General features: G+C 41.3%; 1 protein-coding gene across 1 annotated transcript in view; it reads left to right on the forward strand.

Moving 5' to 3' along the window:
* Positions 1-27,177, forward strand: part of MAP3K3 (mitogen-activated protein kinase kinase kinase 3) — an 81,472-nt gene that overhangs the window by 19,970 nt on the left and 34,325 nt on the right. The window contains exons 4-6 of the mRNA XM_029927069.1: positions 41-230; positions 9,202-9,323; positions 21,260-21,300. Of these exons, the coding sequence (XP_029782929.1) occupies positions 41-230; positions 9,202-9,323; positions 21,260-21,300 (353 nt within the window). The remainder of the gene's footprint in view (positions 1-40; positions 231-9,201; positions 9,324-21,259; positions 21,301-27,177) is intronic.

Here is a 27,177-nt window from a genome sequence, read left to right on the forward strand (position 1 = left end):
GGTGGCCCGGGCGGAGGTTCGGTTTTTCTTGGCCCGCCAGGGCAGTCCGGGCCGGCGGAGCCCACTGGGCAGCCTCTTTCCGGGCCGCGCGGCTGGCGCATCCCGAGGAGGCGGCGGCGGGATCGAGGGCCCGTGCACGGCGGGGCTGTCCGCCCTGGCCCGAGCGAGCCGGACCACGAGCCCGAGGGCGGGGGAGCTGGAGCTCAGTGTGGGGCCCGGCCTGGAGGCTGGTGCAGGCCCAGCTGCTGTTGTGTCTTTTCCTTGATTTGCTTTTTTTTCCTGCCTGTGTCATTTCCTTCCCTTTGCTCACACAGGCCGGCCAGCGAGAGTTCCCGGGGCTTGTTCTCGAGCCCTGTGCGCGCCCCAGCGCAGGGGGGAGGGCGTGCGGGGAGATAGGCTGGGAGGTGATTAAAATGGCAATCTCTGTTATCAGCAGCGCGGTTGAGAAATGCGAGACGCACGCAGATTGCTGGAGGTTAGGAATTGGTGGGGAACTGCCAGTTAGATCCTACTTTTTGAAAAATCCGGTTGCAACGTTTTACATCTATCATGTTTAGTTAGCGGCATCCCAGAAATTATGTAACTGTTTTAAAGAAGCATTCACTCTGTAGAAGAATCTGTTCATTTACTTTAAAAAAAAAATCAATTCTTGCCATTTGTGTTGTGAAGATGTAATCTAACAATCGCTTTTAATGTCTTCCACACGCAGCATTTGACATTTTCGTGTCCTTTTTGGTAATTTAGCAAATGATTATCGGACTAGGTTACAAAGCAAATAACATTTTAGATGTTCTTTGCTGCTTTTGTTGGATCAGTTGTTGTGATACTGTTATCCACAATCACAACTTTTGCAAAGTGTTTGGTATTGTCCTAAACAATCAAGGAGTAAATTTCAGTGAAAGGATCCTTTGCAAAGGCATTCATTGCATCTGTGAAGTGCCCAGTGAAGAGGGAATGTTAATATTTGCTTTGCTTTATGGCAAGGTCAGGTCATTTTTGTAGGTTAAGTGTATGCTGTGTCACATTGGGCAGATATTGTTTTGCTGCCTGTCTCTACACTATGGCTTTGAATGAATTGCCTTGTTCTATTCCATGCTGCCCTTGTATAGTAATGGATGGATTTGGTTTGTTCATTTGCTGGGTTTACTGTTTCCTTCCCATGCTTTGCTTTGAAAATGCTTGCTTTTCTGGGGTAAGTCTCCTGTGACAGTGTGCAGAAAAAGAATACACTAATGCCTGTTATTTAAATCTAGAATTCAACAAATATTTATCAGATATTTACTATTACTATAAATGGGGCACATAATTCTTCTTGTCCTACCCTTCAACACAAAACTTGTGTTTGGAATTTGATGATCAAACTCAATCCTTGAATTGGTTTGTGAACCTATGTTTGTGATAGTCTTTCCTCCTTGTCTTGTGAGGGCAGTCTTAAGTCCCAAAAGTGAATGTGACTTTTTTTTTTTTTAAGTGTGGGCTGACTCCCATTCCCCACTTTCTTGACTGCTAAATCAGTAAGAGTGCCCAGATTTGTTGATTACATTTTAATGTCTAATGTGAAAATAGGTGTCACCCTGTTTTCACATTTCAAGACGTTTAAGAAAATATTTTAAGTGTGTGAGTATATAGAGGGGCAGTGATGGGGAGGAAAGGAACTGTATAGGTAGGGGCCAGAACCCCAGAGAAAGAAGGGCCAGGAACTCTCCCCTCTCATTGGTCTGCATGTCAGTTTTACATAAAGAAACTGAGGCAGTGAGAGGGGAAGTAACTTGCATGGTGGCTGCAGTATATTAGGCAAGTTGGTTTAAGAACCACTGCCTATGTTTCTTCAGCTGTTTCCTCTCATACCATTCTGTTTTTCGTGGATGAGCTTGATATGCAATTAGAGCTAAATACTGAATCTTCCAGAACCTAGATCTTTAATTTACTGTATATAAGGTTCAGCAAGGATATGTGTACACACACAGACACACACACACACAGTCTGTTCCTTAAATACTGGTTTTCACTTTCGTGATGTATATGATGAAAATTCAAATTCCCAGATTGGTTGCTTTCGTTCTGAATAAATTGTGGTATAACAAGAGGCTGATAAGGCATACAGAATTATTATTATAGTAAAGTCATTATACTTGTTAGACTTCAGCCCAGTGAGGAAAGGACCAAAACAAATCTGAGTCCCTTTGGTTAACAGTCATATTTTCCTGAGCTGTTCAAAGCCCCACACTCAAGCTTATTTAGCAACTTGAGTTGGTAATAAAAGCAGGTTAAATTTTATGTTGGTTGTTAGCCCCAGTAGATTTCTAGTGGGAACTATACTTATCCCTGTAAATAATAGGAAATATGGAAATATTCACCTTTGGGGGGACTTTGATACTAGGTGGTCATTAAAAATAATTGGGATTGACTGGTCATTTTTGTTGGTCCCACTAGAATTCACTCCCAGTTTTATTTTTCACTCTTTTTAAAGTTTATTGTATTTATTTATTTTGAGAGAGAGAGAGAAAGAGAGCGGGGGAGGGAGAGGGCAGAGAGGGAGAGAGAGAAAAGCCCATTGTCAGCACAGAACCCAAAGTAGGGCTCAAACTCAGAAACCGTGAGATGATGACCTGAGCCAGACTCAGGAGTTGGACATGTAAACCAACTGAGCCGCCCAAGTGCCCTTATCCCAGTTTTAGTAATTATAGTAGCAACTGCTCTTAGTAACACTTAAGACTAATTCACTAGTGTTTATTGGACTTTTTATATACGCAGTCTGAAACTCAGTCAGAAGTGTTATTGAAGAACATGTAATAACTTGGAAATGTTACAGGAAACTCTGGTGAACTGAATATAGGATTAAGGATGGTGTGGTTCTGGTTTGAAAGCTTGGTTAGAGGTAAGAATCATTGTGATTTATAGACACCTTGTGTCTCTAGGGTTCCAAGGCTGTTGGGAGCTCCCAGTTAGACCAATCTCTATGTAGACTCTGGTCAACAATTGTTTTGATTGAAATTGGGGTCACAATTTAATGAGTTAAGATGGCCATGTGTTGACTAGATTTCTGATATTTTTTTAAATGACAGTTGGATTTTAGAACTGAATTTTAGGCATTTATAAAAAGTAAATATCTATCCAACTGAACATTACTTAGGGGAATACATAAAGGATAAGAAACAGTTTTCTTGGTCCTGTCTACGTAAGCAAGCTATTCCTTTATTTTTTCTCCATTTGAATGTCTCTTATGTGTCATGCACAGTATTAGGCCCTGTATCTGCATTTATCCTGTCCTTAAGAAGTTACAGTTAGGTAAGGTGAACCAGAAACATATAAACAAATAAGTGCAAGGAGTTGGTGTAGGCATTTTTGTCAAAACTGTGTAAATATGCACAGGAAGAAGAGATCAATTCTGTGGTTTTGGGATAGACCTACATAATCCTATAGTTTCCAGACCTTTAGGTTAATTTCATTAAACACTAAAATAAAATATAGCAGTGATATGTTGATTCTTATGAGGAAACAATGGCTTACTTTGTAATATGTATTTTTAAATTTTGGATCATTGGTTACTTAAAAAAATTTTTTTAAGTTTTTTTTAATGTTTTTTATTTATTTTTGAGAGACAGAAAGAGACAGAGTGAGCAGAGGAGGGTCAGAAAGAGAGGGTGGTACAGAATCTGAAGCAGGCTCCAGGCTCTGCGCTAGCTGTCAGCACAGAGCGCAACGCGGGGCTCGATCCCACGAACCGTGAGATCATGACCTGAGCCAAAGTCGGATGCTCAACCGACTGAGCCACCCAGGTGCCCCCCCAGAAAAAAATTTTTTTAAAGTAGGCTCCATATCCAGCGTGGAGCCCAGCACAGGGCTTGAACTCATGACCCTGAGATCAAAACCTGAGGTGAGATCAAGAGTTGGATGCTTAACCAGTTAAGCCACTTAGCGTTCCCCCCTCCATTATTTTTGAAGGGCTGTTATGGGATATCCCAGAAACCGAAAAATAAACACCAGGATTTGACTTTGAGATCTAGCACAGGTTCAGCCGTGTCCATGAAGAAAAAAAGTTTCTTATGAATTGAGTCTCAGGCCTTTTTGTTTAATAAAATGATGTGTGTCCAGGTATTGACAAGGTGGAGACAGTGGGAGTATGAGAAATGTCACAATGAATAAGATAGTAAAGTCTGACTTTGGGACATTCTGAAGACAGCATCTCCTGGATGAGCAGTGTACACAGACAATCTGGGAGAACTTGGTAGAGAGTTGGCCACATGAAGAAATAACATTGTTAAGTGAAAACAATGAAAACGTTACTGTGGGAATTTGTATATATGGAAAAGGGTGTCTGACATAGTAAACAGATGTTATATAGGACAACAATGTTTATTGAAGGACATAGTGCTCCTGGAAACTTTACTGGGTTTTTGGCCAAGGGAATTCATAAATAGGAGTGCCTTAAGATGCTGCTTTTCTTTTACTTATTTATTTAAGTACTCATTTATTTTGAGAGAGAGAGAATCCCAAGCAGTCTCTGCACTGTCAGCACTGAGCCTGATGTGGAGCTTAATCCCATGTGCTGTGGGATTATGACCTGAGCTGAAAACCAACGGAGCCACCCAGGTGCCCCAAGACTCTGCTTTTATTTGTTTATTTTATTTTTTATTAAAAAAATGTTTATTTATTTTGATAGTGAGAGAGTGTGAGCAGGGAATGGGCAGAGAGAGGGAGAGAGAGAATCCGAAACAGGCTTTACGCTGCCAGCACAGAGCCTGATGGGCTCAAACTCACAAACTGTGAGATCATGACCTGAGTCGAAATCAAAAGTCACATGCTTAACCGACGGAGTCACCCAGGTGCCCCAAGACCCTGCTTTCAGATAGAAGTAATTGTTCATTCTGGAAGACTGACTTCCTGCTGGAGCTAAGGAAAGAAGAGGAGTATGTTGCCTGGCAGCCCCCATACCGTAGGCCAGGGTATCCAAAGAAGAAAAAGTACATGCTGCTGGATAATTATGGATAGCTGTCTGCTGAAGACTGCTTAAAGAGCTTGCGCTTTTCGGGGCGCCTGGGTGGCTCAGTCAGTTAAGCGCCGGCTTCTGCTCAGGTCATGATCTCACGGTTCCTGGGTTTGAGCCCCGTGTCAGGCTCTGTGCTGACAGGTAGCTCAGAGCCCAGAGACTGCTTCAGATTCTGCATCTCCCTCTTTCTCTGACCCTCCCATGCTCGCACTGTCTCTGTCTCTCAAAAATAAATAAAAGACATTAAAAAAAAATTAAAAGAAAAAAGAGCTTCCACTTTTCAAGCTTGAATTCTAATCCTAGTTTCATAGATCCCTTCTTTTCTATTTTCTATGAATACTTGCCTCTGTAGTCATAACCTCTTAATCTCTAGAATGAACTTCTTCCTCTGTGCTTCTTCCTGGTAGCTTTTAAGTGTGTCAAACCACCTCCATCCTCAGGAAATCTTTTCAAGGTTATAGCACACTAACTGTTACTCCAGCCTCAAGTTGTTCATGTGTAAAGTTCACAAATGAATTGTTGATTTCCACTACTTCCAATTTCCTTTTAAATCTCCAGCTTCTTGATTCCCTTTAAAATTTTGTTTCTGCCTCTATCACTATGTTGGACCTACCTGGACTTTGCCTGCCACTGTCTTTCTTTGGTCCTGACTGCTGTGGTGTTACCCTTGTATTTTTCCAGACCTCTTAAAATCTTTGCCAGCATACCTTCTTCCTACCCTACTCAGTAAGGATTAATATTCATTGAGGTTAAACCCCTACCCAGCTTTCTTCTCCTCAACCCCTCACTTGCTTTTAGGTCCTTTCTTATTTTTTAATCTCTCCTACATAGCTGGAAAAGCTTGCTTTTCGGAAAGAATCATTATTCTGTTCATAGTTATGTAAAATCATCTATAAAACCTCTTGCTACTCACAGTGTAAAAATTTTTTTACACATAGATATTTATGTGCTCTAGTTTGTATATTGTCTAAGTCAATTGCTTTATTTCTGTAACCTTGTATTTGGGTGTCATTCATCTATTTACTCCTAGAGTTTGAACAGCTTGAGGTATCTTCTATCTAATGTATAATACATATTAATACTAAGTAAATGGTTATTGGTAATACTAATAAAAATTCAGGAATAAAATTAAGCATTAGGATAGATTAAGTAGTGTCCAGTCTTTTGCGAAACATTGACCTTTCTCCATTGATAATAATAGCCAACATTTTTTTTTAGCATTACTAAGTGTTAGGTACTGTGAGGGATAATTTGTTAAGTTCGGTTTTCTTTTAACTCTCACAGCAGCTCTGTGATGTATTTTTATTTATCTCTGTTTTATATGAGGAAATTGAGGTTTAGGGAGAATAAGTGATTTGTTTGAAGCCTCCTTAAATCCAGGTCTTTCTGACTACATATAAATGACTGTTGCACTCTAAAAAAGCTGCTATTTGTTTTTAAAACTTTTTTTGATTGCTTTTATTTTTAAGAAATACCATTCTGAAGTGTTAATAATTAAGTTAAAATCTCAATCCAGGAAGAAATGCCTAAAAGAGCCCTTGATTTACTTCCTGTCTTTATCCACGTCCTCAGTTTGAGGAATCAGTTTAAGAACCTGTCTGCCTCTAGCAATGTCTTTGACTCTGACACAAAATCAGATTCTCTTACCCTGTGTCCCTTGTGTCATTTATCCCGGGTTTCAAGAGACAGTGCCAAACCATTCCTCTAGTGTGGTCTCGGCACTGGAACTACCAAACAAGTTTATCCATGAAGTCATGCCAGGAACTGGTTAGCTTCCTGGAAACAGAATTTGTCAACCTGATAAACCAGCTCTTATAATAGCCTCATCTTACACAGAATTAGAAATGCTTTCTGTAGTCCTCCTTGTTGTGGATTTGACTTGAAAAGCATGTGTGGTGTGTGTCTCTATGTGTATTCACATCCATCTTGTTTCAGTATCTGAGTTGAGACAACAGAAATTACTAGTTCTCAGCGTGGTTCCCTTGATAATGAAAACTGTGTGTATTGTGCTGTTAGGAATATCATGGATATGCCTCAGAAAACTCATACCTAATCATGTTCCTCCAAATAGTGATCCCAATTTAATGTTACAGTTGGCCCAAACATTGTATACACATATGTTAAATATACATAACATATAAGCTTATGTATATTGTATATATATATAAGCCAGTCTTCCAAACTTAGATGTTATGCTTTAAATTTTAAACCTTGTTTGGGAAGTTAAAAAACAAAACAAAATAAGCAAGTCTCTTTCTTTAAGGAGTCTATAGGGAAATCACTAGAAAATATAAAATAATTGATAGGATGTATGTGTTTTAATTTTGACAGATGTCTTTTCGTAGACACCTACTTCCTTTTCATTCATCAACCCATTTATTTATCCTTTTGGTTCTACATCAACTCTCATACATACTTTGGTATGTATTTTGAAATGGAATTAGATGGGAAGCTACTCTACTCGTATTTTTCCTGCACATTTTAATTTTAATTTTACTTTAATGAGCAGCCAGAAACCTCCACAATGGGTGCCTTTCTCCTTCCTTTCCTGCATGCCTCAGAAGGCAAGGGTACCTGAGCAGATTTGATATAGAAAGAGGGGAGAGGCAAACGGCACCGACTTACCTCTTAGACTTCATGCTGTTCTTTCCTTCCCACAGGTATTAGAATATTTCCAGGGCCTGGTGATAAAAGACAAAAGATAGGAGCTCTCTGGGTGGAGTCTTTTGTACTTGATTCTTTTAAGGTGTGCTTCTGGTCCTCAAGGGACTCAGTTGTCACCAAAAACAAGTGTAACAACTCATTTTTCACGTTCCTTTCCAGATCAACAGATTTATTTTCAACTCCCAAATGCTATTTGAGTAGACAAGGATCTCTTGAAGGACCAGAGAAAATTTTGTAAAACATGGAATTGTGCTGGTTTGGGTTCTGGGTTTAGCCAGTTGTCTGCAATGCATAAGAATTCCAGTACTCTATGCTATTTCAAGAAAAGGGGATTAAAAGTAATGTCAGTAAGGCAGAGACAATGCATTGCTTGGTTACTTAGGGAAGAAAAACAATAGAACTGCCTTTTCATTTCCCTGTGGGAAGCAGAAGGCCTATAAACTTGTAAAGAGTTGGGAGGGGGGCGCTCAAAGGTTAGGCATGTAAAACAACCTCAGTTCAAAGCAGCCACCTGAGGTCCTTGTTTGGTACCTTTTAAAATGTGTTCTTATGGGGCGCCTGGGTGCCTCAGTCAGTTGAGCGTCTGGTTTTGGCTCAGGTCATGATCTCACGGTTCGTGGGTTCGAGCCCTGCGTTGGGCTCTGTGCTGATAGCTAGCTCAGAGCCTGCAGACTGCTTCGGATTCTGTGTCTCCTCTCTCTCTGACTCTCCCCTGCTCATGCTGTCTCTCTCTGTCTCTCAGAAAGAAATAAAAGAAAAGAAAAAAAATAAAATGTGTTCTTCTAGGCGCACCTGGGTAGCTCAGTCAGACTCCTGGTTTCAGCTCAGGTCAAGGTCTCACGGTTCATGAGTTCCAACTCCATACCTGGCTCTGCAGACAGTGAGGAGCCTGTTTAGGATTCTCTCTCTCTTCTCTCTGCCCCTCCCTGCTCACTCATTCTCTCTCCTCTCTCTCTCTCTCTCTCACTCTCACTCTCACTCTCTCAAAATAAGTAAACTTAAAAAAAATTTTTTTAAATGTTCTCGTCTACCTGAGATGCTTTAAGAATAAGTCTGTGTGTGACTCTGTCCCATAATCAGCTCTCCATGAATTCATCTTTGCACTCAGTACCCTCCCACACTGTGCTGGTTGTTTGTTCACTCCAACTTTTCATCTGTTTTTCCTGATTGAGTTTCTTTGGCACTGGAAGAATTGCGGTGTTTGAGCACCTCCCTTGCTGCCAGTGAATTGGTGAATATTGCTGCCAGAAATCTTATGGGAGATTTGTTAAGACTCCATTAAAATTCAAATCGCCAGAGTCTGACCTCAGTTATCTACTTTTCAGAGACATCAAATTCATGTGATTATAGTTATAGGATGTGTCATTTTACCTGAGCAGAACTTATAATTTGTGGTAGTATTTTGCTGGTCTGTATTCTTTTTTGTTAAATTCCAGTTAGTTACCCTACAGTGTAATACTAGTTTCGGGTGTATAATTTGGCGATTCAGCACTTTCCTGTGGTCCGTTTTAAAGTTATCTTAGCCCATGTGCTCTCTTTCATTGCAGATGAACAAGAGGCATTGAACTCAATCATGAAGGATCTGGTGGCCCTCCAGATGAGCCGACGTCCCCGGGTGCCTGGATATGAGACCATGAAGAGCAAAGACACGGGTCATCCAAATAGGCAGGTGTGTGTGGCCATGGCAGACCCCACCATAGTTGCTGGGAAGGGGTTTTCAAATGAGAAATATTTGAGAAGCCAAGGATACTCTAATACCAGGTTAGAATGCTGTTGGTCCCTTTCTTTCAGAGTCTGTTAAATGGTGAGGGGCGCCTGGGTGGCTCAGTCGGTTAAGCGTCTGACTTTGGCTCAGGTCATGATCTCACCATTCATGGGTTCGAGCCCCTTGTCAGGCTCTGTGCTGACAGCTAGCTCAGAGCCTGGAGCCTGTCTTCAGATTCTGTGTCTCCCTCTTTCTCTGGTCTTCCCCTGCTCACACTGTCTCTGTCTCTGTCTCTGTCTCTCAAAAATAAATAAAACATTAAAAAAAATTTTTTTAAATAAATGGTGCATGGTATATACCAGCCAGGTGTGGATCCTAATCTGGATTCCCAAAGCCTTGTGCATCTGACTTTGTGTAAAGTGCTGTATCTGTGGAGAATAACAATAATTCCTTCACGTACTATGGGGACAGTATTCATGTAACTTTTCCTTTACTGGTTATCTGGCAGATGTTTCATCCAGATTCATAATCTCTCAGAAGGTTTTAAGCTACTTTACAGTGTATCCTCAGGAAAAAGTAGTTAATTTTAGTTTTAGCTTATGTAAAATATAATTGGGAAGGGAAATTTATTGATCAAATGTCACATAATATATTCTAAAGGTAACAGTGAATGATTTTATTATTGTTGTTTACAGTTGTTTCCCCTTATGTTAACTCAGATAGTTGAGAGTGCCTGCTTTAAGGAGAGTTGTGTGCTTCTTTAGGAAAGCAGTTACATTTTTGTTAACATTTAAACCTGTGCACTGTTGAGAACCCTCTTCCCATCTCCAATGTCATTTACAAACTCCCTGTTTCCTGGGTACTTGGGCCTTCAGAGAGGAGTGGATGATGGGGAGCTTTCCCCCTGAGTGGGTATCTAGTGCTGTGTCATACGGCTATGTTCGGTGTATTTGATGAAAATTTGTACATGCCATTCTCCCTTGAGGTTCTCTTCCTTATCAGCTAACCTTCCTTCTCTTTCCATATTTGTACCTCGTTTACCAATTCTTTTTTTTTGAGTTTAGGCTGGCCGAGTTTAAGCTCTGGCTCACAGACTTTACCGGCACAGTGGACTCATGCTGAGAACCTTACCAATTCTTCAGCAAAATCCTTGGTTCCTAGAGAAAGAATAAGGCCCTAGGAATTTTTCTGTCTAAGGTCTGATACATATAGTCTCCCAGAGTATTTCCTGCCTTTAGGAAAACCAGGGACCCTGAGTTCTTTTGTTTCATGATATAACAGAAGGATTAGCTTAGAAAGCTGGTTTATTTTTATGGCCACCTTACAGAACTGGGGGAACAGGGCCCATTCTTGTACTATTTTCATACATTATTCTGTGATTGTGTGGGTTCTGCCTTGTGGTAACTCTTTGCTATTCAAAGCTGCTTTTGGAAGGAGCGTTTTACCAGAAGTGAGTTCCCTCCCCCAGGTTTGAGCCTAATGACCTCACTTTCCTTCCTGTCTTCCTATGTGGAGTGTGCTGCTCCAGTCAGCTGATCTTTCTCCAAATGGGGCTGTTAGTGTGGATATAAGTTAGGTGAAAAGGGGAAGCTTTCTTGAGTTGGAAGGCCCAAACGTACCAGGCCAGGAAGAGGAGGGTGATGTGGTCCCCGATCATTCCTTGAAGGGAGTTACCTTTTAGAGATCCTTCTTTTTCTTTTCCTTTTTTTTTTTTAATGTTTATTTATTTATTTTGTGGGGAGAGAGAGAGCGTGCACGAGCGCATGAGCGTGAGCGAGCATGTGTGCACAAGTGGGGGAGGGGCCATGAGGGAGAGAATCCAAAGCAGGCTCCAGGCTCTGTCAGTGCAGAGCCTGTCGCTGGGCTCAAACCCACGAACCGTGAGATTATGACCTGAGCTGAAGTCAGACACTCAAACGACTGAGCCACCCAGGTGCCCCTAGAGATCCTCTGCTGAGAGCCTAAAAACTGTTATAAGAAAAGTCCTGATCTTTACTGTGTCTGCTGCTGTGTTACTGGAGTAAAGTCAGAGGTATGAAGGGAGGACTGTGAAAAGGATTCACTGCTGGTTAGGAAGTAACCTTAAGAGGTAGTGGGTCTGAGGACCCACAATTTACTTGAATGTCATCGAACTTTTTTTGTTGCATGGAGGATACAAATTATTAACCTCAGTTTTTTTGTTTCTAAAGAAAAAACACAGTGGCAGCAGCTCAGTCCTTCTTAATAGCCCTATAGTAACAACAAGTTCATGTGCAGGGGCCAGTAAGAAAAAGAAATTTTTGATAAGGACCCAAATTACCCATTAAAGCTAAAATGTGCTTTCAAATTTGATCCAAGTGCTGGGAGACTGTGGAGTTCATTTCCTAGACAAGTCATTTTAATGGACTCAGAGGGAGCATGGGTTACTTATTACCTGTGTTCTGTGCTTTTAGTCACCAATCTGCAGAATAGTATCATTCATAAGCAGCATCTATCAGTGCTGTCCAGTATACTTTGTGTGGTGATAGAAGTGTTCTGTATCTGTGCTGTCCAGTGTAATAGCCACTAGCCACACACAGCTATTGAGCAACTGAGGAAGTGAATTTTAGATTTTATTTAATTTTAATTAATTTAAACTTAAATAGCCATATGTGGCTAGGGGCTACTGTCTTGGACAGCACAACATAATTTTATATACTATATAAGGGACTGTTGGTTTGCTGGGCAAGAAATTAAGTGCGTGCTTGGAGGTGTTTAGCAATTCATTGGTATATTCATTCTTCCACACAGGTCATGTGTTTCTATACATTGTGATAAGCTCGTTAGTGAGAATCTTATCTAAGATTCTGTATCAGGAGGCATGGGGATCTAGGGGGTCTGTGAAGCTAGCATGGGTGTTTAGAAATGGAAGCTCAGAGTTGTATACTAATAACGGACAAAAGGGCAATGAAAATGTCAAGATCATTTTTCCCCCTTAATAAAGTTAAGGTTGTAGAATGGTCTCTCCTAGGAATTGTAGTCGATGTTCAGCTTCTGACCAAGAGAGGTATTCTTCAGCAAAATCCAAAAGCAGAAAGGGGGGAAAAGTTTCAGTGAATATATTTCTAGGAAGGATGGGGTAAGATGGGGGTGGAGGAAACCTGTAGAGGGAGATGTGTTTATAGCTTCGTGTAATGAAAAGAACCTGGCTTAGGAGTCTGCCAGTGTTAACAATCTGTTAACATAGGACTTTACAATTTACAGAGTGAATCCCTATTTATTGTTGTTGTTGTTGTTTGCTTAGGCTTGGGATAGGAATAAACTGTATTCTCCATTACTAGTTCCTCTGTCAGGAAGTCCATACTTTGGAGAGAGGGATGAAAGATCAAAACCTAATTTAAATGGCTATGAGATGCCAAATTGTGCTAGGAAATGTCAAATAGGGCTAAAGATCCAAATTGCAGAGTCCCAGTTGAAAGTAACTAAGTGTTTTGGCCAGCAGAAAAGATTGCTTTTTTGGGAAGGGGATGGCACTGACCGAGGCAAAGAGCGCTTACTGCAGCATTAGAAGGGCAGTGCAGGCCAAGGGCAGTGCTAAGATTAGCAGAGCCTTTTAGTGCTCAAGCTGGACACAGCAAAGAAAAGCCAGAGGAGCTATGGATTGACAATTGCTTGGGAGCTGAGGTCTGGAAGAATTGGAAAACCTAATTTAATATCTCTGCTTAGCAGGTCTTCAGGCATCCTCTTCCCTAAGTGAGCAAGCTGAGTAACTAATTGAAAAAGAGAATGCGTTTGGCAACAACTAAGCATTCTGAGCAGCTATGGACGTACATGGGCAATGAAGTGCTCGACTATGAACTATTTGCTAGGAGGAAGGATTTGTGTTCTCTGTGTTCTTCGTCTTGTACATTAGATCCCTAGAAGCCTACAGCCTGGTTAGAGCTGGCTGAACAATCTTAGATGTGTGGCCCATCCCAGGTGTTGTTGGAGCCTATGGACAGTTTTGCAGGTGGTGATGAGCAGCACCCCTTTAGCAGTCATCAGGTCACAGTGCTTTATCAATAGGTGTCATTTCTCTGTGAAGTTGACAGCTTAGTGTACTGAAAAGAGCATTGGCCTAGAAGTCACGGAGTTGTTAGTAATCCATTAACCTAGGATTTTACAGTTTACAGAAGGCTTTCTACTTTCAACAATAACAGTTAACAGCACTAACAGCAACTGTAAGCATATGTATGATACTTAAAAGTTTGCAAAGTGCTTATGCAAAGGTATTGAGTAGAACCAGGAAGCAAACCCAGATCTTCTGACTCCTGGTCACAGTAATTTTACTATATATAAATCTAATCATCTTTCTAAACCTGTTTTTCCATCTGAAATGCAGATAAAATAATGCCCATTGTGTCTGTCTCTTAAAGTTGTTGTAAGATCATAGGCAGAATGTAAAACATTTTGAACGTCATAAAACAGGTGTACATGTAAAATGGTAGTGATTACATCACTCTGTTATGTTCTGGCACTGCGGGTACGAGTCCCGTGAAAGCCTCTAATCAGAACTCTGCATACTGTCATGGAACTGAAGAGGTTAAGGTTTTCTACCATTATTGGATTGTTATTACTGTCTATCAGATAGTTCTTTGCAAATTTCTGAAGCTGGCCTAATTTCTAAAAATCCCAGTGGAGGAAGAAATAGAATCCTCAATTCCTGTTTCTCTCAAATCTTATCAAACTGGTAAGTAGAGGCTTGAACAACATGCAGGCTCTGGGCCTGACTTTGCAGGTGTTCTCTAGTGGGTGCTTCAGAATGGAAAAGTTGCTTTCCTCCTTGCAGGCATTAGCAGGACATGGCTCTTGGCTATCAGTTCTAAAGGAGGAAAATTCTAGGGTCTGCTTCTCCAGTAAGGCCAGTGACTGAGCAGACTGTCTTTTAGTTTTACTGTGACAGACCTGGCTCTTCAGGTCTTCCTTTCTCTTTCAAGGGTTTTAGATAAGATAGTCTGGCTAGTTTGAAAATAAAACATAAAGCAATATACAAACCTGATACTTTATTTTGTAAGAAGGTTGCTTTATTTATATTTTATACATACATATGTGTGTGCACACGTGTGTGTGTGTGTGTAGCGGTGGTTTATTAGGTAGCAATAGCTAAGCAATACACCATTCAGTCATTGATTCATTCAGATGCTCACTGAGCTGCTCCTGCATGCCAGACACAATGCAAGGACTGAGCAGATGGAAAGAACTAGGGCAGAGAAAGTTGCTTTATAATCATCTCTTCCATTGATCTCTCAGGACTTTCCAGAACCACACAAAATTATTTTTGTTTTCCTTTATTTTTCTTTTATTATCTTTGGCAAAATAAAGACTTCAGTACCAAAACTATAGGAGCCATCAAAGAGACATAGCAAATGTGGAAAAAAGGAGGGCTTCAGAATCAGACAGACGGTACTCTGAACAATAGCTAGCTGAGGCCTGTGTCAAGTCAAAATAGTTCACAAACATTTGTTTAATAAACCCTGATTTTTGCAAGGATCCCTGGGAGCTTTCTTGGATTTCGTGCCCAGTTGTTGAGTTTAGACTTTGACAAGGTTATTTCTACTTAAGTTTGGCATCATTGTTGGTTACTCCTATTGCCCCTGCTGAGTTCTCAAATCTGTAACTCAATCAAGAGGCTTGCACTCTCCTGCTGAGAATGGCTATGCTGGGCAGGTGACTTGAACTTGTCTAGACCTGAATTTTTATACTGGAACTTTTTTTCTTAGCAGGGATGGCACCTCTCCCTTCAGTTCAGCATGTGCCTGTAGTCAAGCCTCTTAGACGTACAAAGAAGTATGTTCCCTGTACCCTGGAAGTCATATAGTCTTATTGGGAAATGAGAACTATATGAAAAAAAGAAACTGAGGTAGGATGCAACTATGCCTAAATATATGGTACAGCTAGTGGGTGCTATAGGAGGCCAGGAAAGTGAAAGGTGAACTTGAGCTGTAGGAGTTACAGAGTTATGTCTGGAGGGGGTAGCACTTAATTAGACTGTGCAGGAATGTGTGAATGTTTAGCTAGGTGGACAGGAAGAAGGGTGGCACTCCAGGTCAGGAAACTGAATGGCTAAAGGCTTAGGGGAAAGAACGAACATGGCGTATTTCAGGAAATAGAGTGGGCATTGGTTGGGCTGGCGAGAGCAGTCCTGCTGAGGACAGTGTGAGATGGCTAGGTAAACTGAGTGAGCTTAAATTCTAGAGGGCTTTGAATGACAGCTGAGGATTTAGACACTATAAGTCAGGGGTGTCACTGATTACTTTTTGAACAAGGAGGGGACATAGGAAAGCGGTGGCTAGATGACTGAAAATGCAGAGGAATGTAGAATGAGATGGCAGAAGAAACAAGAAGTGCAGGGCTCAGTGAGAGTGAGGGCAGAGAGAATGGGAAGTAGGGTCCTGTCCCAGAGGCCTTTGAAGGGAGAATTGGAGGGGAGAGGAAGGAAAGAATCAAGTGGAACTCCGAGGTTTGTCTGCAGCCAAGAGAGCAGTGGTACCAGTGTTAAAAATGGCAGTTTGAGAAAGGAGACTAGTGTAGGAGGGTGGTTGCTACGTGCAGTTTAGGAGGGTCTGTCCACATGCAGACACCCATGTAGCTACATTGAGTTTGAGATCATAGTTAAAACACACACACACACACACACCCCTCAGACTTTATGCGTGTGTGTGTGTTTTGCAGGTCCACAGTCCTTTATCTGCAATTCTGAAATCCAAAGGGTACTGGAAACTGAAAAACTTTTTTTTTTTTTTTTTTTTGTAAATTTGTGGCAAACTCATTTAGCAGCAAAACCTGGCTTGAGTGGACATAGGACTATTTATAGTCTCTATTTATTCCACTTTTTGTGAGTATTCATACTTCTCACTACAAAAACTAGCTTGTACTATGTTAGCAGAAAAACTCTAAGTCTTAGGTGACTGAACACAATATCCAGTATGGGGAAGGGAAGGACAGTGTTCCCCACAGTCAGGTCCTGATTGAGGGTGGCCCTACTGACCTGAAACATGTGACTGCCAGGGAAGAGATCATAGACCTCCGTTACATTCCCAGCTCTTGGTTAGAACTAGTCACAAAGCCCCAAAGTAGCTTCAGGAGAGGCTAAGCAGTGCAGAGGTGCTTGGGGGATACCTGCTCCTGTTCTGCCTGTGCTGAGGAAGCGCTGCCCCGGAGCACCTAATATATACCATACTGCCTCTCTAAGTCTAGAAAATGCATTCTGAAACACTTTTGGCCCCAAGGGTTTTGGCTAAAAGCTAATGGGACCTGTGTTGAGCACTTACTAGTGCCAGGTACCATTGTCATATCTTTACCTAATTATTTCATTTAATTCTTCTGGTAACTCCGTAAGATAAATATTGTTACTATTTGCACTTCACAGATGAGGAAACCAAGTCACAGGCTAGTCAAATTCAAGATCATACACCTAGGAGGTTGTAGAGCCAGGGTTTGAAGCCAGATGGTTTGACTCTGGTGTCACATTCTTAACAATGGTTAATCTGTCTCAAATACATGGCAGACAGGAAGTTTTGCTTGAGAGATTGGGGCCGGTCATAGAGATTTGGAAATTTTCTATTTACAAGTTGCCTATTTTTTACTTTTTTTATTATTAAAAAATTTTAAAGTTTATTTATTTATTTTAAGAGAGTGGGGGAGGGAGGGAGCATGTGTGCTCCAGCGTGAGCAGGAGAGGGGCAGAGAGAGAGGAGACAGAAGCCCAAGCAGGCTCCACGCTGTTGACACAGAGCTCGAAGCAGGGCTTGATCTCAACAAATCGTGAGATCATGACCTGAACCTTGCAAGATCGAGTCGAACACTTAACTGAGACACCCACGTGCCCCTCAAGTTGCCCATTTGTTATTCTTACTGAAGAGAGGATATGAGGAAAGCAGGAGAAATCCAGAGGCCACAAGTCCAAACATCAACATGTGGGGGAGGGGTGGGAGAAGACATGAGGAAGAGGAACCAGCAAAGAAGCAGAAGTGGTTAGAGTGGTGGCAGGTTCCCTGGGCTGGGATAGGGTCACAGAATGCAGGGCAGGAGAGAACTTGACCACCAGTGTGAAATGTCTCAGAGAGGCAAGGAGAATTGTTGGCAGGAGGAATTGTATACAGTTATGTTATCTGAACTTTTCTTACCCATGACTTATTCTGGTCAGCCTGACAGGGGGAACTTGGATTTAGGAGCTTGGCAGATGTGGGCACACCATGTGGTACATGCCAGCATCCTGCCCTGGAAAGGCTGTCACCACATCACAGAGAGGATTCAGAGTGCTAAGCATCTTTGTTTACACTGCTTACTAATCACAGGCTTAGTTGGTCTTGAGTAGGAGTGATTTGTGGTTTAAGGCAAAAGTTTAATTCCCTTTCTAACTGAATTCACATGGAATAGTGCTTGGATTTTGGCCATCATGAAATCAATTCAGTTCCTCCAGTCCCACAAAGGGACAGAGGGGATTCCGTCACGAGTACATCAAAGTATAATGTCCCAGTTTAAGAATAAGAGCTATTGCTCTATGTTCTTATTGATATAAAAATGAGATAAAAAGCAACAAAAGAATACAATTTTATTTTAAATCAACAGAAATGAACCCTAAGGGACTTTAGTTAATACATCAATATTGGTTAATTAATTGTAACAAAAACAAATGTACCATACTAATGTATGATGTTAATAGTAAGTGAAACTCTTTGGTGGGAGGAAGCGTATGTGGGATCTATCTGCTCAATTTTTCTGAAACTCTAAAGCTGTTCTAAAAATAGATTCTGTTAATAAAAAATACTAATAATGCAAACTACACCAAGACGTGCTGGGCTGTGAGCAGCAAGAGGTGAAAGGCTCTGCTAACCCACCTGCAGTGGCAATCAGGGTTGCAGACTTTGGCGAGTGCTTGGATACTCCCGAGCCAGCTGTGACACTAGAGCCTGTAGGAAGCTGGAGGTGACATAGCCATGTGCAGCAGTGCGTCTAGACCCTGTGCTGTGGAGGGCCTTCGCCATGCCAACTGCTCAGCATTTCAGGGAAGGAGAAAAAGAAGACAGACAACTGCTCTCACCTGTATAAACCTTAAATCCACACAATAACTTTCTCTGCAGCACTGTTCCACCTTTCTGTTTGCATATTTTTGTGCCTGCGCGCGCACGCGCGCGCACACACACACACACACACACACACACACACACACATGCTTACACTCACCCAGAGTGCAGACCAGATGGGGGCACAGTGCCTTCCCATTCTACCTCCTCCATCCCTATCTAGTCACAACCTCAGCCAAAGCATCTGCTGCTGGGTCCCCAGGCCCCATAGCTTGCTGCATTATTGGTACCAATAATGGTTCTGACTCCATTATTATTCCCATCTCCTCCAAGAGTTCCAAAAAGTAAGGTCCCATTGAAGCTCTGCATCTGTGAGTAAAATAAACCTCCCTTGCCTGTGTGACACTTAAGTTGTAGCAAAATATGGTGATCTTGAAGGAACTTATTTAAGTTCATTGCAACTCAGTTTCTTCTGTAAAATAGGGACAATAATAGTATTTGTTGTGAGGATTTGTTTAATTGATACATGTAACTGCCTTAGAACAATACATAGTAAATGTTCAGTAAATGTTAACTACTATCATACTATTAATGGATAAAGTGGTCCATATGTTACATTAAAGAATGAGAGGGCAAGATCAGAGCTGTGTTCTGAAGAGTTGTCACATTACAGGTCAGCAGAGTGAGAGCTTTGCCATCTACTGTTTAGTATATGAACTTTTCCACCTTGTCTTTAAAATAATGGGATAGAGGATGGCATTCGTATACTTTGATTCAGTGATTCTCAAGCTGTGGTCTAGAAATCCCCAGGAAGTTCCCAAGAACTTTTCAGGGGGTCCGTGATGTCAAAACTATTTTCATATTGATACGAAAATGTCACTTGCCCTTTTTACCCTCATTCTCTTAAGCAGGTACAGTAGAGTTTTCCAGCGGCTGCATGATATGTGTTTTCACAACAGATTAAAAGCAGAAGCTGACATGAGAATCTAGCTGCCTTCTATTAAGCCATGCATTAAAGAGATTTGTATTCTCTCACTAAGCTCTAAAAATATAGTTCTTTTTTATAACTGTGTTTGTTAACATGAAATATTTTTAAATTGTTTTAAAATGAACAAAATAAATTTTGTTTTAATTTCTAATATAGCAAATATCAGTAGATACAATCTATGTAAACAAAAGCTCTTTGAGGTCCTTAGCCTTAAAAAAAATTTTTTTTAACGTTTTATTTTCTTTTTTGAGAGACAGACACAGGGGAGGGGGTGGAGTGCAGAGACGGAGACACAGAATCCAAAGCAGACTTCAGGCTCTGAGCTATCAGCACAGACCCAGATGCAGGGCTTGAACCCACAGATGCAAGATTGCCACCTGAGCTGAAGTCAGATGTTCAACCCACTGTGCCACCTAGGTGCCTCCTCAGCCTTAAAAGAAAAAAGTTTGTTTTTGAGAAAGAGGAAAAAAAAAACCACGAGCAGGTGAAGGGCAGAGAGAAGGTGAGAAAGAATCCCAAGCAGGCTCCACACTGTCAGTGCAGAGTCTGACACAGGGCTCAATCTCAAACTGCAAGATCATGACCTGAGCTGAAACCAGGAGTTGGAGGCCTAACTAAGTGAGCCAGCCAGGTGTCCCATCTCAGTCATTTTTAGGATGTAAGTTAGAACCACCCCTCCAATTCAGTAGATTGTAAGAGAATTCCAGCTTTCTCATTTCTTGGAAAAAGGAAGTTCTTTATGTACCCACCCCACCTTTCACATTCTGTCCTGTTTCTGTCGACTTCTCTATCTGCTTTGTGTTTCTCATCTAAAGATACTCTGAAACTTTCTTCTTTCTTCCAAGCCACAGTCTATTAATTTTTCTTTCTCAGTATACTTTTCACTCACTGTGCACTCTTTCTCTCCTCCATCTATTTGTTGGTTTCTTGACAGGCTTAGTTTTATTTTTTTCTATACCTGTTCTTTTCTTCTGTAATATCTCTTCCCTTTTCCTGTCATTTTAAACTCACTTGCCCTTTACAATATCTCTTCCTCCTCGATTTGTTTTCTAACATTCTAATGCTTCTACTTCCTTCTGTTTCTGATATTTACACTCAATTCTGTTCTTCACCCAGTTAATCCATTTAATAAATATTAAGCACAGATAGTGTATACCATTCCCTTTGCTTGTCACTTGTGGTACAGAAACGAGATAGACATGGTCCATGCCGTCCTGCATCTATAGGCTACCGATGATAGTCACTTAAGACAAGTCTGCAGACAATTCTAAGGTAACTTGTCCGGGGGTCCCACTTTACCCCTCTGGAGGTAGTCTTGAAAGGGTCATGGAAATTCATTGTAGCAGCAGCAGCCACATGTCTACTATGATTCAGATATCTTATGTACATTATGTTTTTTAGTTCCCATAGCTTTGCAAATCAGCTATGTTTAGCCTCACTGTACACATTGAAAACTAGGACTCATAGAGCATAAGTAATTTGCTTGTGGACTCATAGCTAGGAAGTATCCATCACAAGATTTCTCTCTTTCTGTTCAGTCACATCAGCCAAGAAGGAAAAGTGTCCGGGCCAAGAGGTGATATGTTAGGAGAAAGTGCAGAGCCAGTTGTGGAAATAGAGTGTATGAACTTAGAAATAACATGTCAGCATAGCAGCTGAGCTGGGCAGCCACTTAGGGATCTTGTCCTAAGAGCTTTGTTGCCCCTGAGGTTAAGACCCAAAGGCTACAAGTCACTGGAAAGGAATGCGTATGGAAGTAGAGATGCTGGAGCAGGAGCCATTAGAGATGTTTGCCTAAGGTTGCTAAAGGCCTACCTGAAGCTTCCTTGAGAATGGCAGGATAACACATGCCAGAGAACCCGCTAACCTGTCTGTCATTCCTTTGACAGAGTGACGTCAGAATCAAGTTTGAGCACAACGGGGAGAGGCGGTAAGTCTGCCTAATGATTAGTGTTTGTGTTCATGTGTGCTGCGGTCTCAGAAAGCATCAGGCTTGAGGAAGCTGTTTCCCTGGAGGGATCCCTGTGGGCTCACTGGCTAGGTGATGGGGTTGATTTGGCATAAAAGGGCGATTTTCACCTTTAGCTTGGCTTACCAGCTGAATTTTATTTTTGGTCTTAGAATTGGAAGTCATTTCAACTGCTGATGTTTTATTCTTCTGCTCTTATTCTACTCTGGTGGGGTCCACCATTTTGCTAGGGGAGGAAGTCAGGGCTCCAGCTCTACTCAGAGTTATGACTTCCAGATAACTGACACTGTGCCACCTGTGAGCATCAGAAGGAGATCAGGGGGCAGCTGGGTGGCTCAGTCAGTTAAGCATCCAACTCTTGATTTCCACTCAGGTCATGATCCCAGGGTTACGGAATTGATCCCCATGTCAGGCTCAATGCTGAGAGTGGAGCCTGCTTAAGGTTTTCTCTCTCTCTCCCTCTGCCCCCTCCTCTGCTCTCTCTTTCCCTCAAAAAATAAAAATAAAAAATTAGTTTAAAGAGGATCAAGATTCTCCTGTGATGTGGTGCTCTTCCCAGCCCAGTAGAGCAGCCCTGGACCCTGGCTTTGTCCACATCAGGGCCAGGTTAGTGACTTGGAAATTTCTTTATAATGTGTTGGGGTCATGGGAAGCTGCAGAAAGTCTATTAGTTGTGAAAGATTTCAGATCATTTGCGGACATAGAAGGAGGGAGTTTTTCAGTCTATATTCAGTATCTTACCTTGTTAGGGAAGTGAAAGTAATGTGAAACACTTTTGTCCTTTTCTCCATTGTTAATATTTAGTGTTTTGTAGGAAGTCAGGATAGAAGTTTTCAGCGGAGAAAAATAGGACTCCACTTAATTTCTAAAGTTATTTAAGGAAAAACTTATTTTTTTTTAAAACTCAACATGGGGCTTGAGCTCACAACCCCAAGACCAAGAGTCACATGTTCTGACTCAGCCAGCCAGGTGCCCCTTAAGGAAGAACTTTTAAATGTTTTGAGAGAGACAGACAGAAAGAGAGAGACTGAGTGAGTAGGGGAGTAGGGAAGGGGCAGAGAGACAGAGACAGAGCATCGCAAGCAGGTTCCGCACTATCAGTGCTGAGCCCAGTGGGGGTCTTGATGTCACAACTGTGAGTTCATGACCTGAGCTGAAATCACGAGTTGGATGCTTAACAGACTGAGCTACCCAGATGCCCCTTAAAGAATAACTTTTAAAAAGCATATAGAACTCCGGTAACCTGTGTATGCATATATGGGGTATATATGTGCCCAAGTGTGCTTTTCAATATGTTTCCTGCTGTGCCATTCTCTCCCACTGGTACCCCTCCTTTGCCTTAGCTTTGAGCATTTGGAAAGAGCATACCCATGAGAATAAGCTCCTCCTACTAGATTAGTTCCACCAGAGGATCTTAGTGCCTCCAAACTTCGTTAGCACAAATCCACATATATAGCTGCTGTTCTTCCTGAAAAAGATACATTCACAAGCTTGCAAGGGTATCAGAGGTTGCCTGGTGGAAATACTGTGGTCTCGGAAGCCAGAGTCCTGCTGCTGTGTATGTTCTAAGGCTGTTTCAGGCCTCAAAGGAGGAAAGTCTTCTTGAGTTCTGTCCCCAGCTACTCATTCTGTGTCCTGCCAGTAGCAGAGAAGTTAAATTGTCACTTCATTGTTGGTGCTTTTCACACTTCTGACATGACTGGGTTTTGGAGGGATTGCCAAACTCAGACTGGCAGGGAGTTTTCAGAAGTAGATACAAAATCAAAAGCTCAATTGTGTTGGAGCCTAATTATGCAGTTATGCTCTCCTGAATTCCTGTTCCCAAAGTGGTATGTAGTTACAGTGAGCAGACTTACACTGAGAAAGTGTATGTGTTTCGTTTCAGAGAAGCTGCCAGACAGAAACCACAAATATTTAAGGTGGTCAGGCAGGAATGGACTTTCAAAGCCTGAGCAGCAGAGTGTTGGTATCAAGATTTTGAAAACTGTGCATTCTCTTTTTATAGAGCTGTTTTCAGGAGCCATGGCATTTCACTGTTTGTACTATGTGTGGAATTGAGGACTTTTAAAGTTGGTGCAGGGAAGCCAAGTTCAAGCTGCACTATGCCAAACAGCTCTGGTTTCATTTAGGATTTTGTAGAGAATATGATTGTGGGCTTTCTTTCCTTTTTGCAGAGAATATGGATGGTATATATCTGAATGTTGTAGGCCCTTGTAGAATTAGAATGCACATAAAAGCGGAAAGAAATAGTGACTTTTTCCATTCACCTATGCTAGGTATCCATTCTGTTTCACTTTGCTTTGGAAGGGTAGGTTTCAGGCTCCTAACGCTTTTACTTTTTAGCCCCAGGAGACCAGAAAAGGACTGTAGATTCAAACTCCTTCCCTTTGAAAGCTTCCCTGTCTGGACACTGGTGGGGGGTGACTGTCAGAGGTGTTAGTCAACTCTTTGAAGCATTGACTAAAAATGCCTATTATTCAGCGTAATGGCAGCAGCTTCGATCTTACCAACTCTGATAAGCCCAGGTTTCTGATCTTGACTTTGGGGCTGCTGTGGGGGTTTTGAATGGCTCATTGCCAGGCAAAATGCAGGAGAATTTATCTGAGCCCAATCTTTTTGGGGTATGATTTGCTATTATGAATTAATAGAAAGCCATTCTCTCAAAAGACTCCAGAAAACGCCCATATCTAGATAACCTGTATCCAGATAGCATCACACAGTATCATACCTTGTAACAGTTGGTTTTGGGGGGAGGGTGGAAATACAAGGATTACAATATGGATGGATTCCCAGGTGGGATATGAACTAATATATTCAGTAGTATAATTTCTAAAAATGAAAGGTGGTGATGGATAAAGGAAAAGTTATAGAGAAATTTATCTTCCTGGGATGTTAGGCTTTGTGTGAAGAATAGACTGGTTGACAGAAGTACACTATTAATGTTGTCCAAAAGAACTTTCTGCTATAATGTAAATGTTATATACCTTTGTTGTCCAGTATAGTAACCACTGGTCACATTGCACTGTGGCTAATGAGACTGAGGAACCAATTTAAAATTTAATTTTAATCAATTTGAACTTAACCAGCCACATGTGGCTAGTGGCTACCATATTGAATAATACAGTTCTAGATGATCGAAGCTTTCATGCTGCCCACTTATTTGTGGGAGCCTGGCACAGAAGAACATTAAAGAAAGTATCTGGTCAGGTTCCATTAACATCCAGTAACTTAGATCCCTCTGCCCTGTGGCATATCGTTTCTTCCTCTGGTTATACCACTTCCCACTCTAGGGGAGCAGAGAAGATGTAAAAGAACCACACACTTCTCTGCACAAGGAGGCAAGAACTGTAGAGGCTCCGTGGCTGAGTATTGCTACTCTACCAAGCACTAGTCAGATTTCATCCAGTCTAGGCTACTAAGAGATGAAGGTGGTTTTGATATATGTTTTCCCCCATTACATTAAGCATAAATTCATGTGTTTATTAGCCATTCATAATTCTTTGAATTGTGTCATCATATCCTTGTCTATGTCTGTTGGGTTGTTTGTCTTTTTCTTTCTGATTTTGCAAGGAATTTTTTTCCTAGTTTGATATCTGTTTTTTTTAACTTTGTTGATGGCTCATTTTGCTATCAAGTTTAAATTTTTTAAAGTTCTTTTAATGTTTATTTTTGAGAGAGACAGACAGACAGACAGACCATGAGTATGGGAGGGGCAGAGAGAGAAGGAGACATAGAATTGGAAGCAGGCTCCAGGCTCCATGCTATTAGCACAGCCCCATGCGAGGCTCAAACTCATGAACCACGAGATCATGATCTGAGCTGAAGTACAATGCTTAACCAACTGAGCCACTCAGGCACCCCTAGAAGTTTAAAATTTGTTGTGAAATCGGTCTTCTTCCTCCTCATCTTCACTATTTCATGTAATACTTAGGAAGACCTTCTCCACTCCAATACTTTTTAATCCTGTGCTTTCTTCTGTGTGTGTGTGTGTGTGTGTGTGTGTGTGTGTGTTTATGTATATATGATAAATGCATGAGTTACTTTCTGATATTCTCTTGTTTTCACTTATCTCGTTGCTTAGTTTTATCTTAAGTATTTAAGTTGTAGCATATTGGTTTGGATCCATATGGCTGCTTTTGTACATCAGAAATTGACTACCAGCAATATCATATGGTTCGACTTAATATATTCATTAGAGCTTTTTATTATGAAATTTCAAACACACACAAAGGTAGAGAGAATGTCAAACTGAACTCTTCTCGACCTGAAACCCGGCTTTGATATTATCAACATTTTGCCAATTGTTTGTAGATTTCATTCTTCTATTTCATTCATTTTATATGTTTCATCTGACCCCCACCTTTAATTTTGCTGTGACTTTTAGTTGACAGATCATTTTAACACCTCTTTGAACAAGTTCTTACTCTACTCTGTATTTATAGAAATTGTTTTTTGAACTGACCTAATGAGTCTCTCTAGAAAAGTGGTCAATATCAACACTGCTTATCTGATCACATGTGTCACTAGTTGAGAAAACTTAGGCATGTAACCAGCTCAAGGGGAATTCCTTTGACTCTTAGGTAGGAAATCTCAATTCTGAAGATAATCAGCATTGAGATTCCTCTGGCATCAGTGATGGAAACGACTTTTTAAGTCCTGGAATTGAGTCATTTAGGAGTTGAGACCATGTTTTCAGGACTACTGCTCCAGTCTCCAGGTTTTCTTCCTAACAAGAGTATTTGGAGCCTAATTTTAAAATCCAGGTGTCCTCCAAGAAATGGAAAAACATTCCCTGTTCATGGATTGGAAGAATAAACAATGTGAAAATGTCATTACTACCCAAAGCAATCTACACATTCAATGCAATCCCCATCAAAATTGCACCAACATTCTTCTCAAAGCTAGAACAAACTATCCTCAAATTCGTATGGAACCACAAAAGACCCCGAATAGCAAAAGTTATATTGAAGAAGAAAACCAAAACGGGAGGCATCATAGTCCCAGACTTTAGCCTCTACTACAAAGCTGTCATCATCAAGACAGTATGGTATTGGCACAAAAACAGACACATAGACCAATGGAATAGAATAGAGAACCCAGAACTGGGCCCACAAATGTATGGCCAATTAATTTTGGACAAAGCAGGAAAGAGTATGCGATGGAAAAAAGACTGCCTCTTTAGCAGGTGGTGCTGGGAGAACTGGACAGCAACATGCAGAAGAATGAAACTAGACCACTTTCTTACACCAGACGCAAAAATTAACTCAAAATGGCTGAAGGACTTGAATGTGAGACAGGAAACCATCAAATCCCTTGAGGAGAAAGTAGGAAAAAACCTCCTAGACCTCCACTGCCAGCAGTCTCCTACTCGACACATCCCCAAAGGCAAGGGAAATGAAAACTGAACTCTTGGGACTTCATCAAGATAAAAAGCTTCTGCACTGCAAAGGAAACAATCAAGAAAACTAATAGGCAACCGACAGAATGGGAAAAGATAATTGCAAATGACCTATCAGATAAAGGGCTAGTATCTAAAATCTACAAGGAACTCACCAAACTTCACATCCACAAAACAAATATCCCAGTGAAGAAATGGGCTGAAGACGTGAACAGACACTTCTCCAAAGAGGACATCCAGATGGCCAGAGGCACATGAAACAATGCTCAACATCACTCATCATCAGGGAAACACAAATCAAAACCACACTGAGATACCACCTCACGCCAGTCAGAGTGGCTAAAATGAACAGATTGAGAGACTATAGATGCTGGTGAGGGTGTGGAGAGACAGGCACCCTCCTACACTGTTGGTGGGAATGTAAACTGGTCAGCCACTCT

Source organism: Suricata suricatta, chromosome 17 (genome assembly GCF_006229205.1).
Source record: "Suricata suricatta isolate VVHF042 chromosome 17, meerkat_22Aug2017_6uvM2_HiC, whole genome shotgun sequence".
NCBI classification, from domain to species: domain Eukaryota; kingdom Metazoa; phylum Chordata; class Mammalia; order Carnivora; family Herpestidae; genus Suricata; species Suricata suricatta.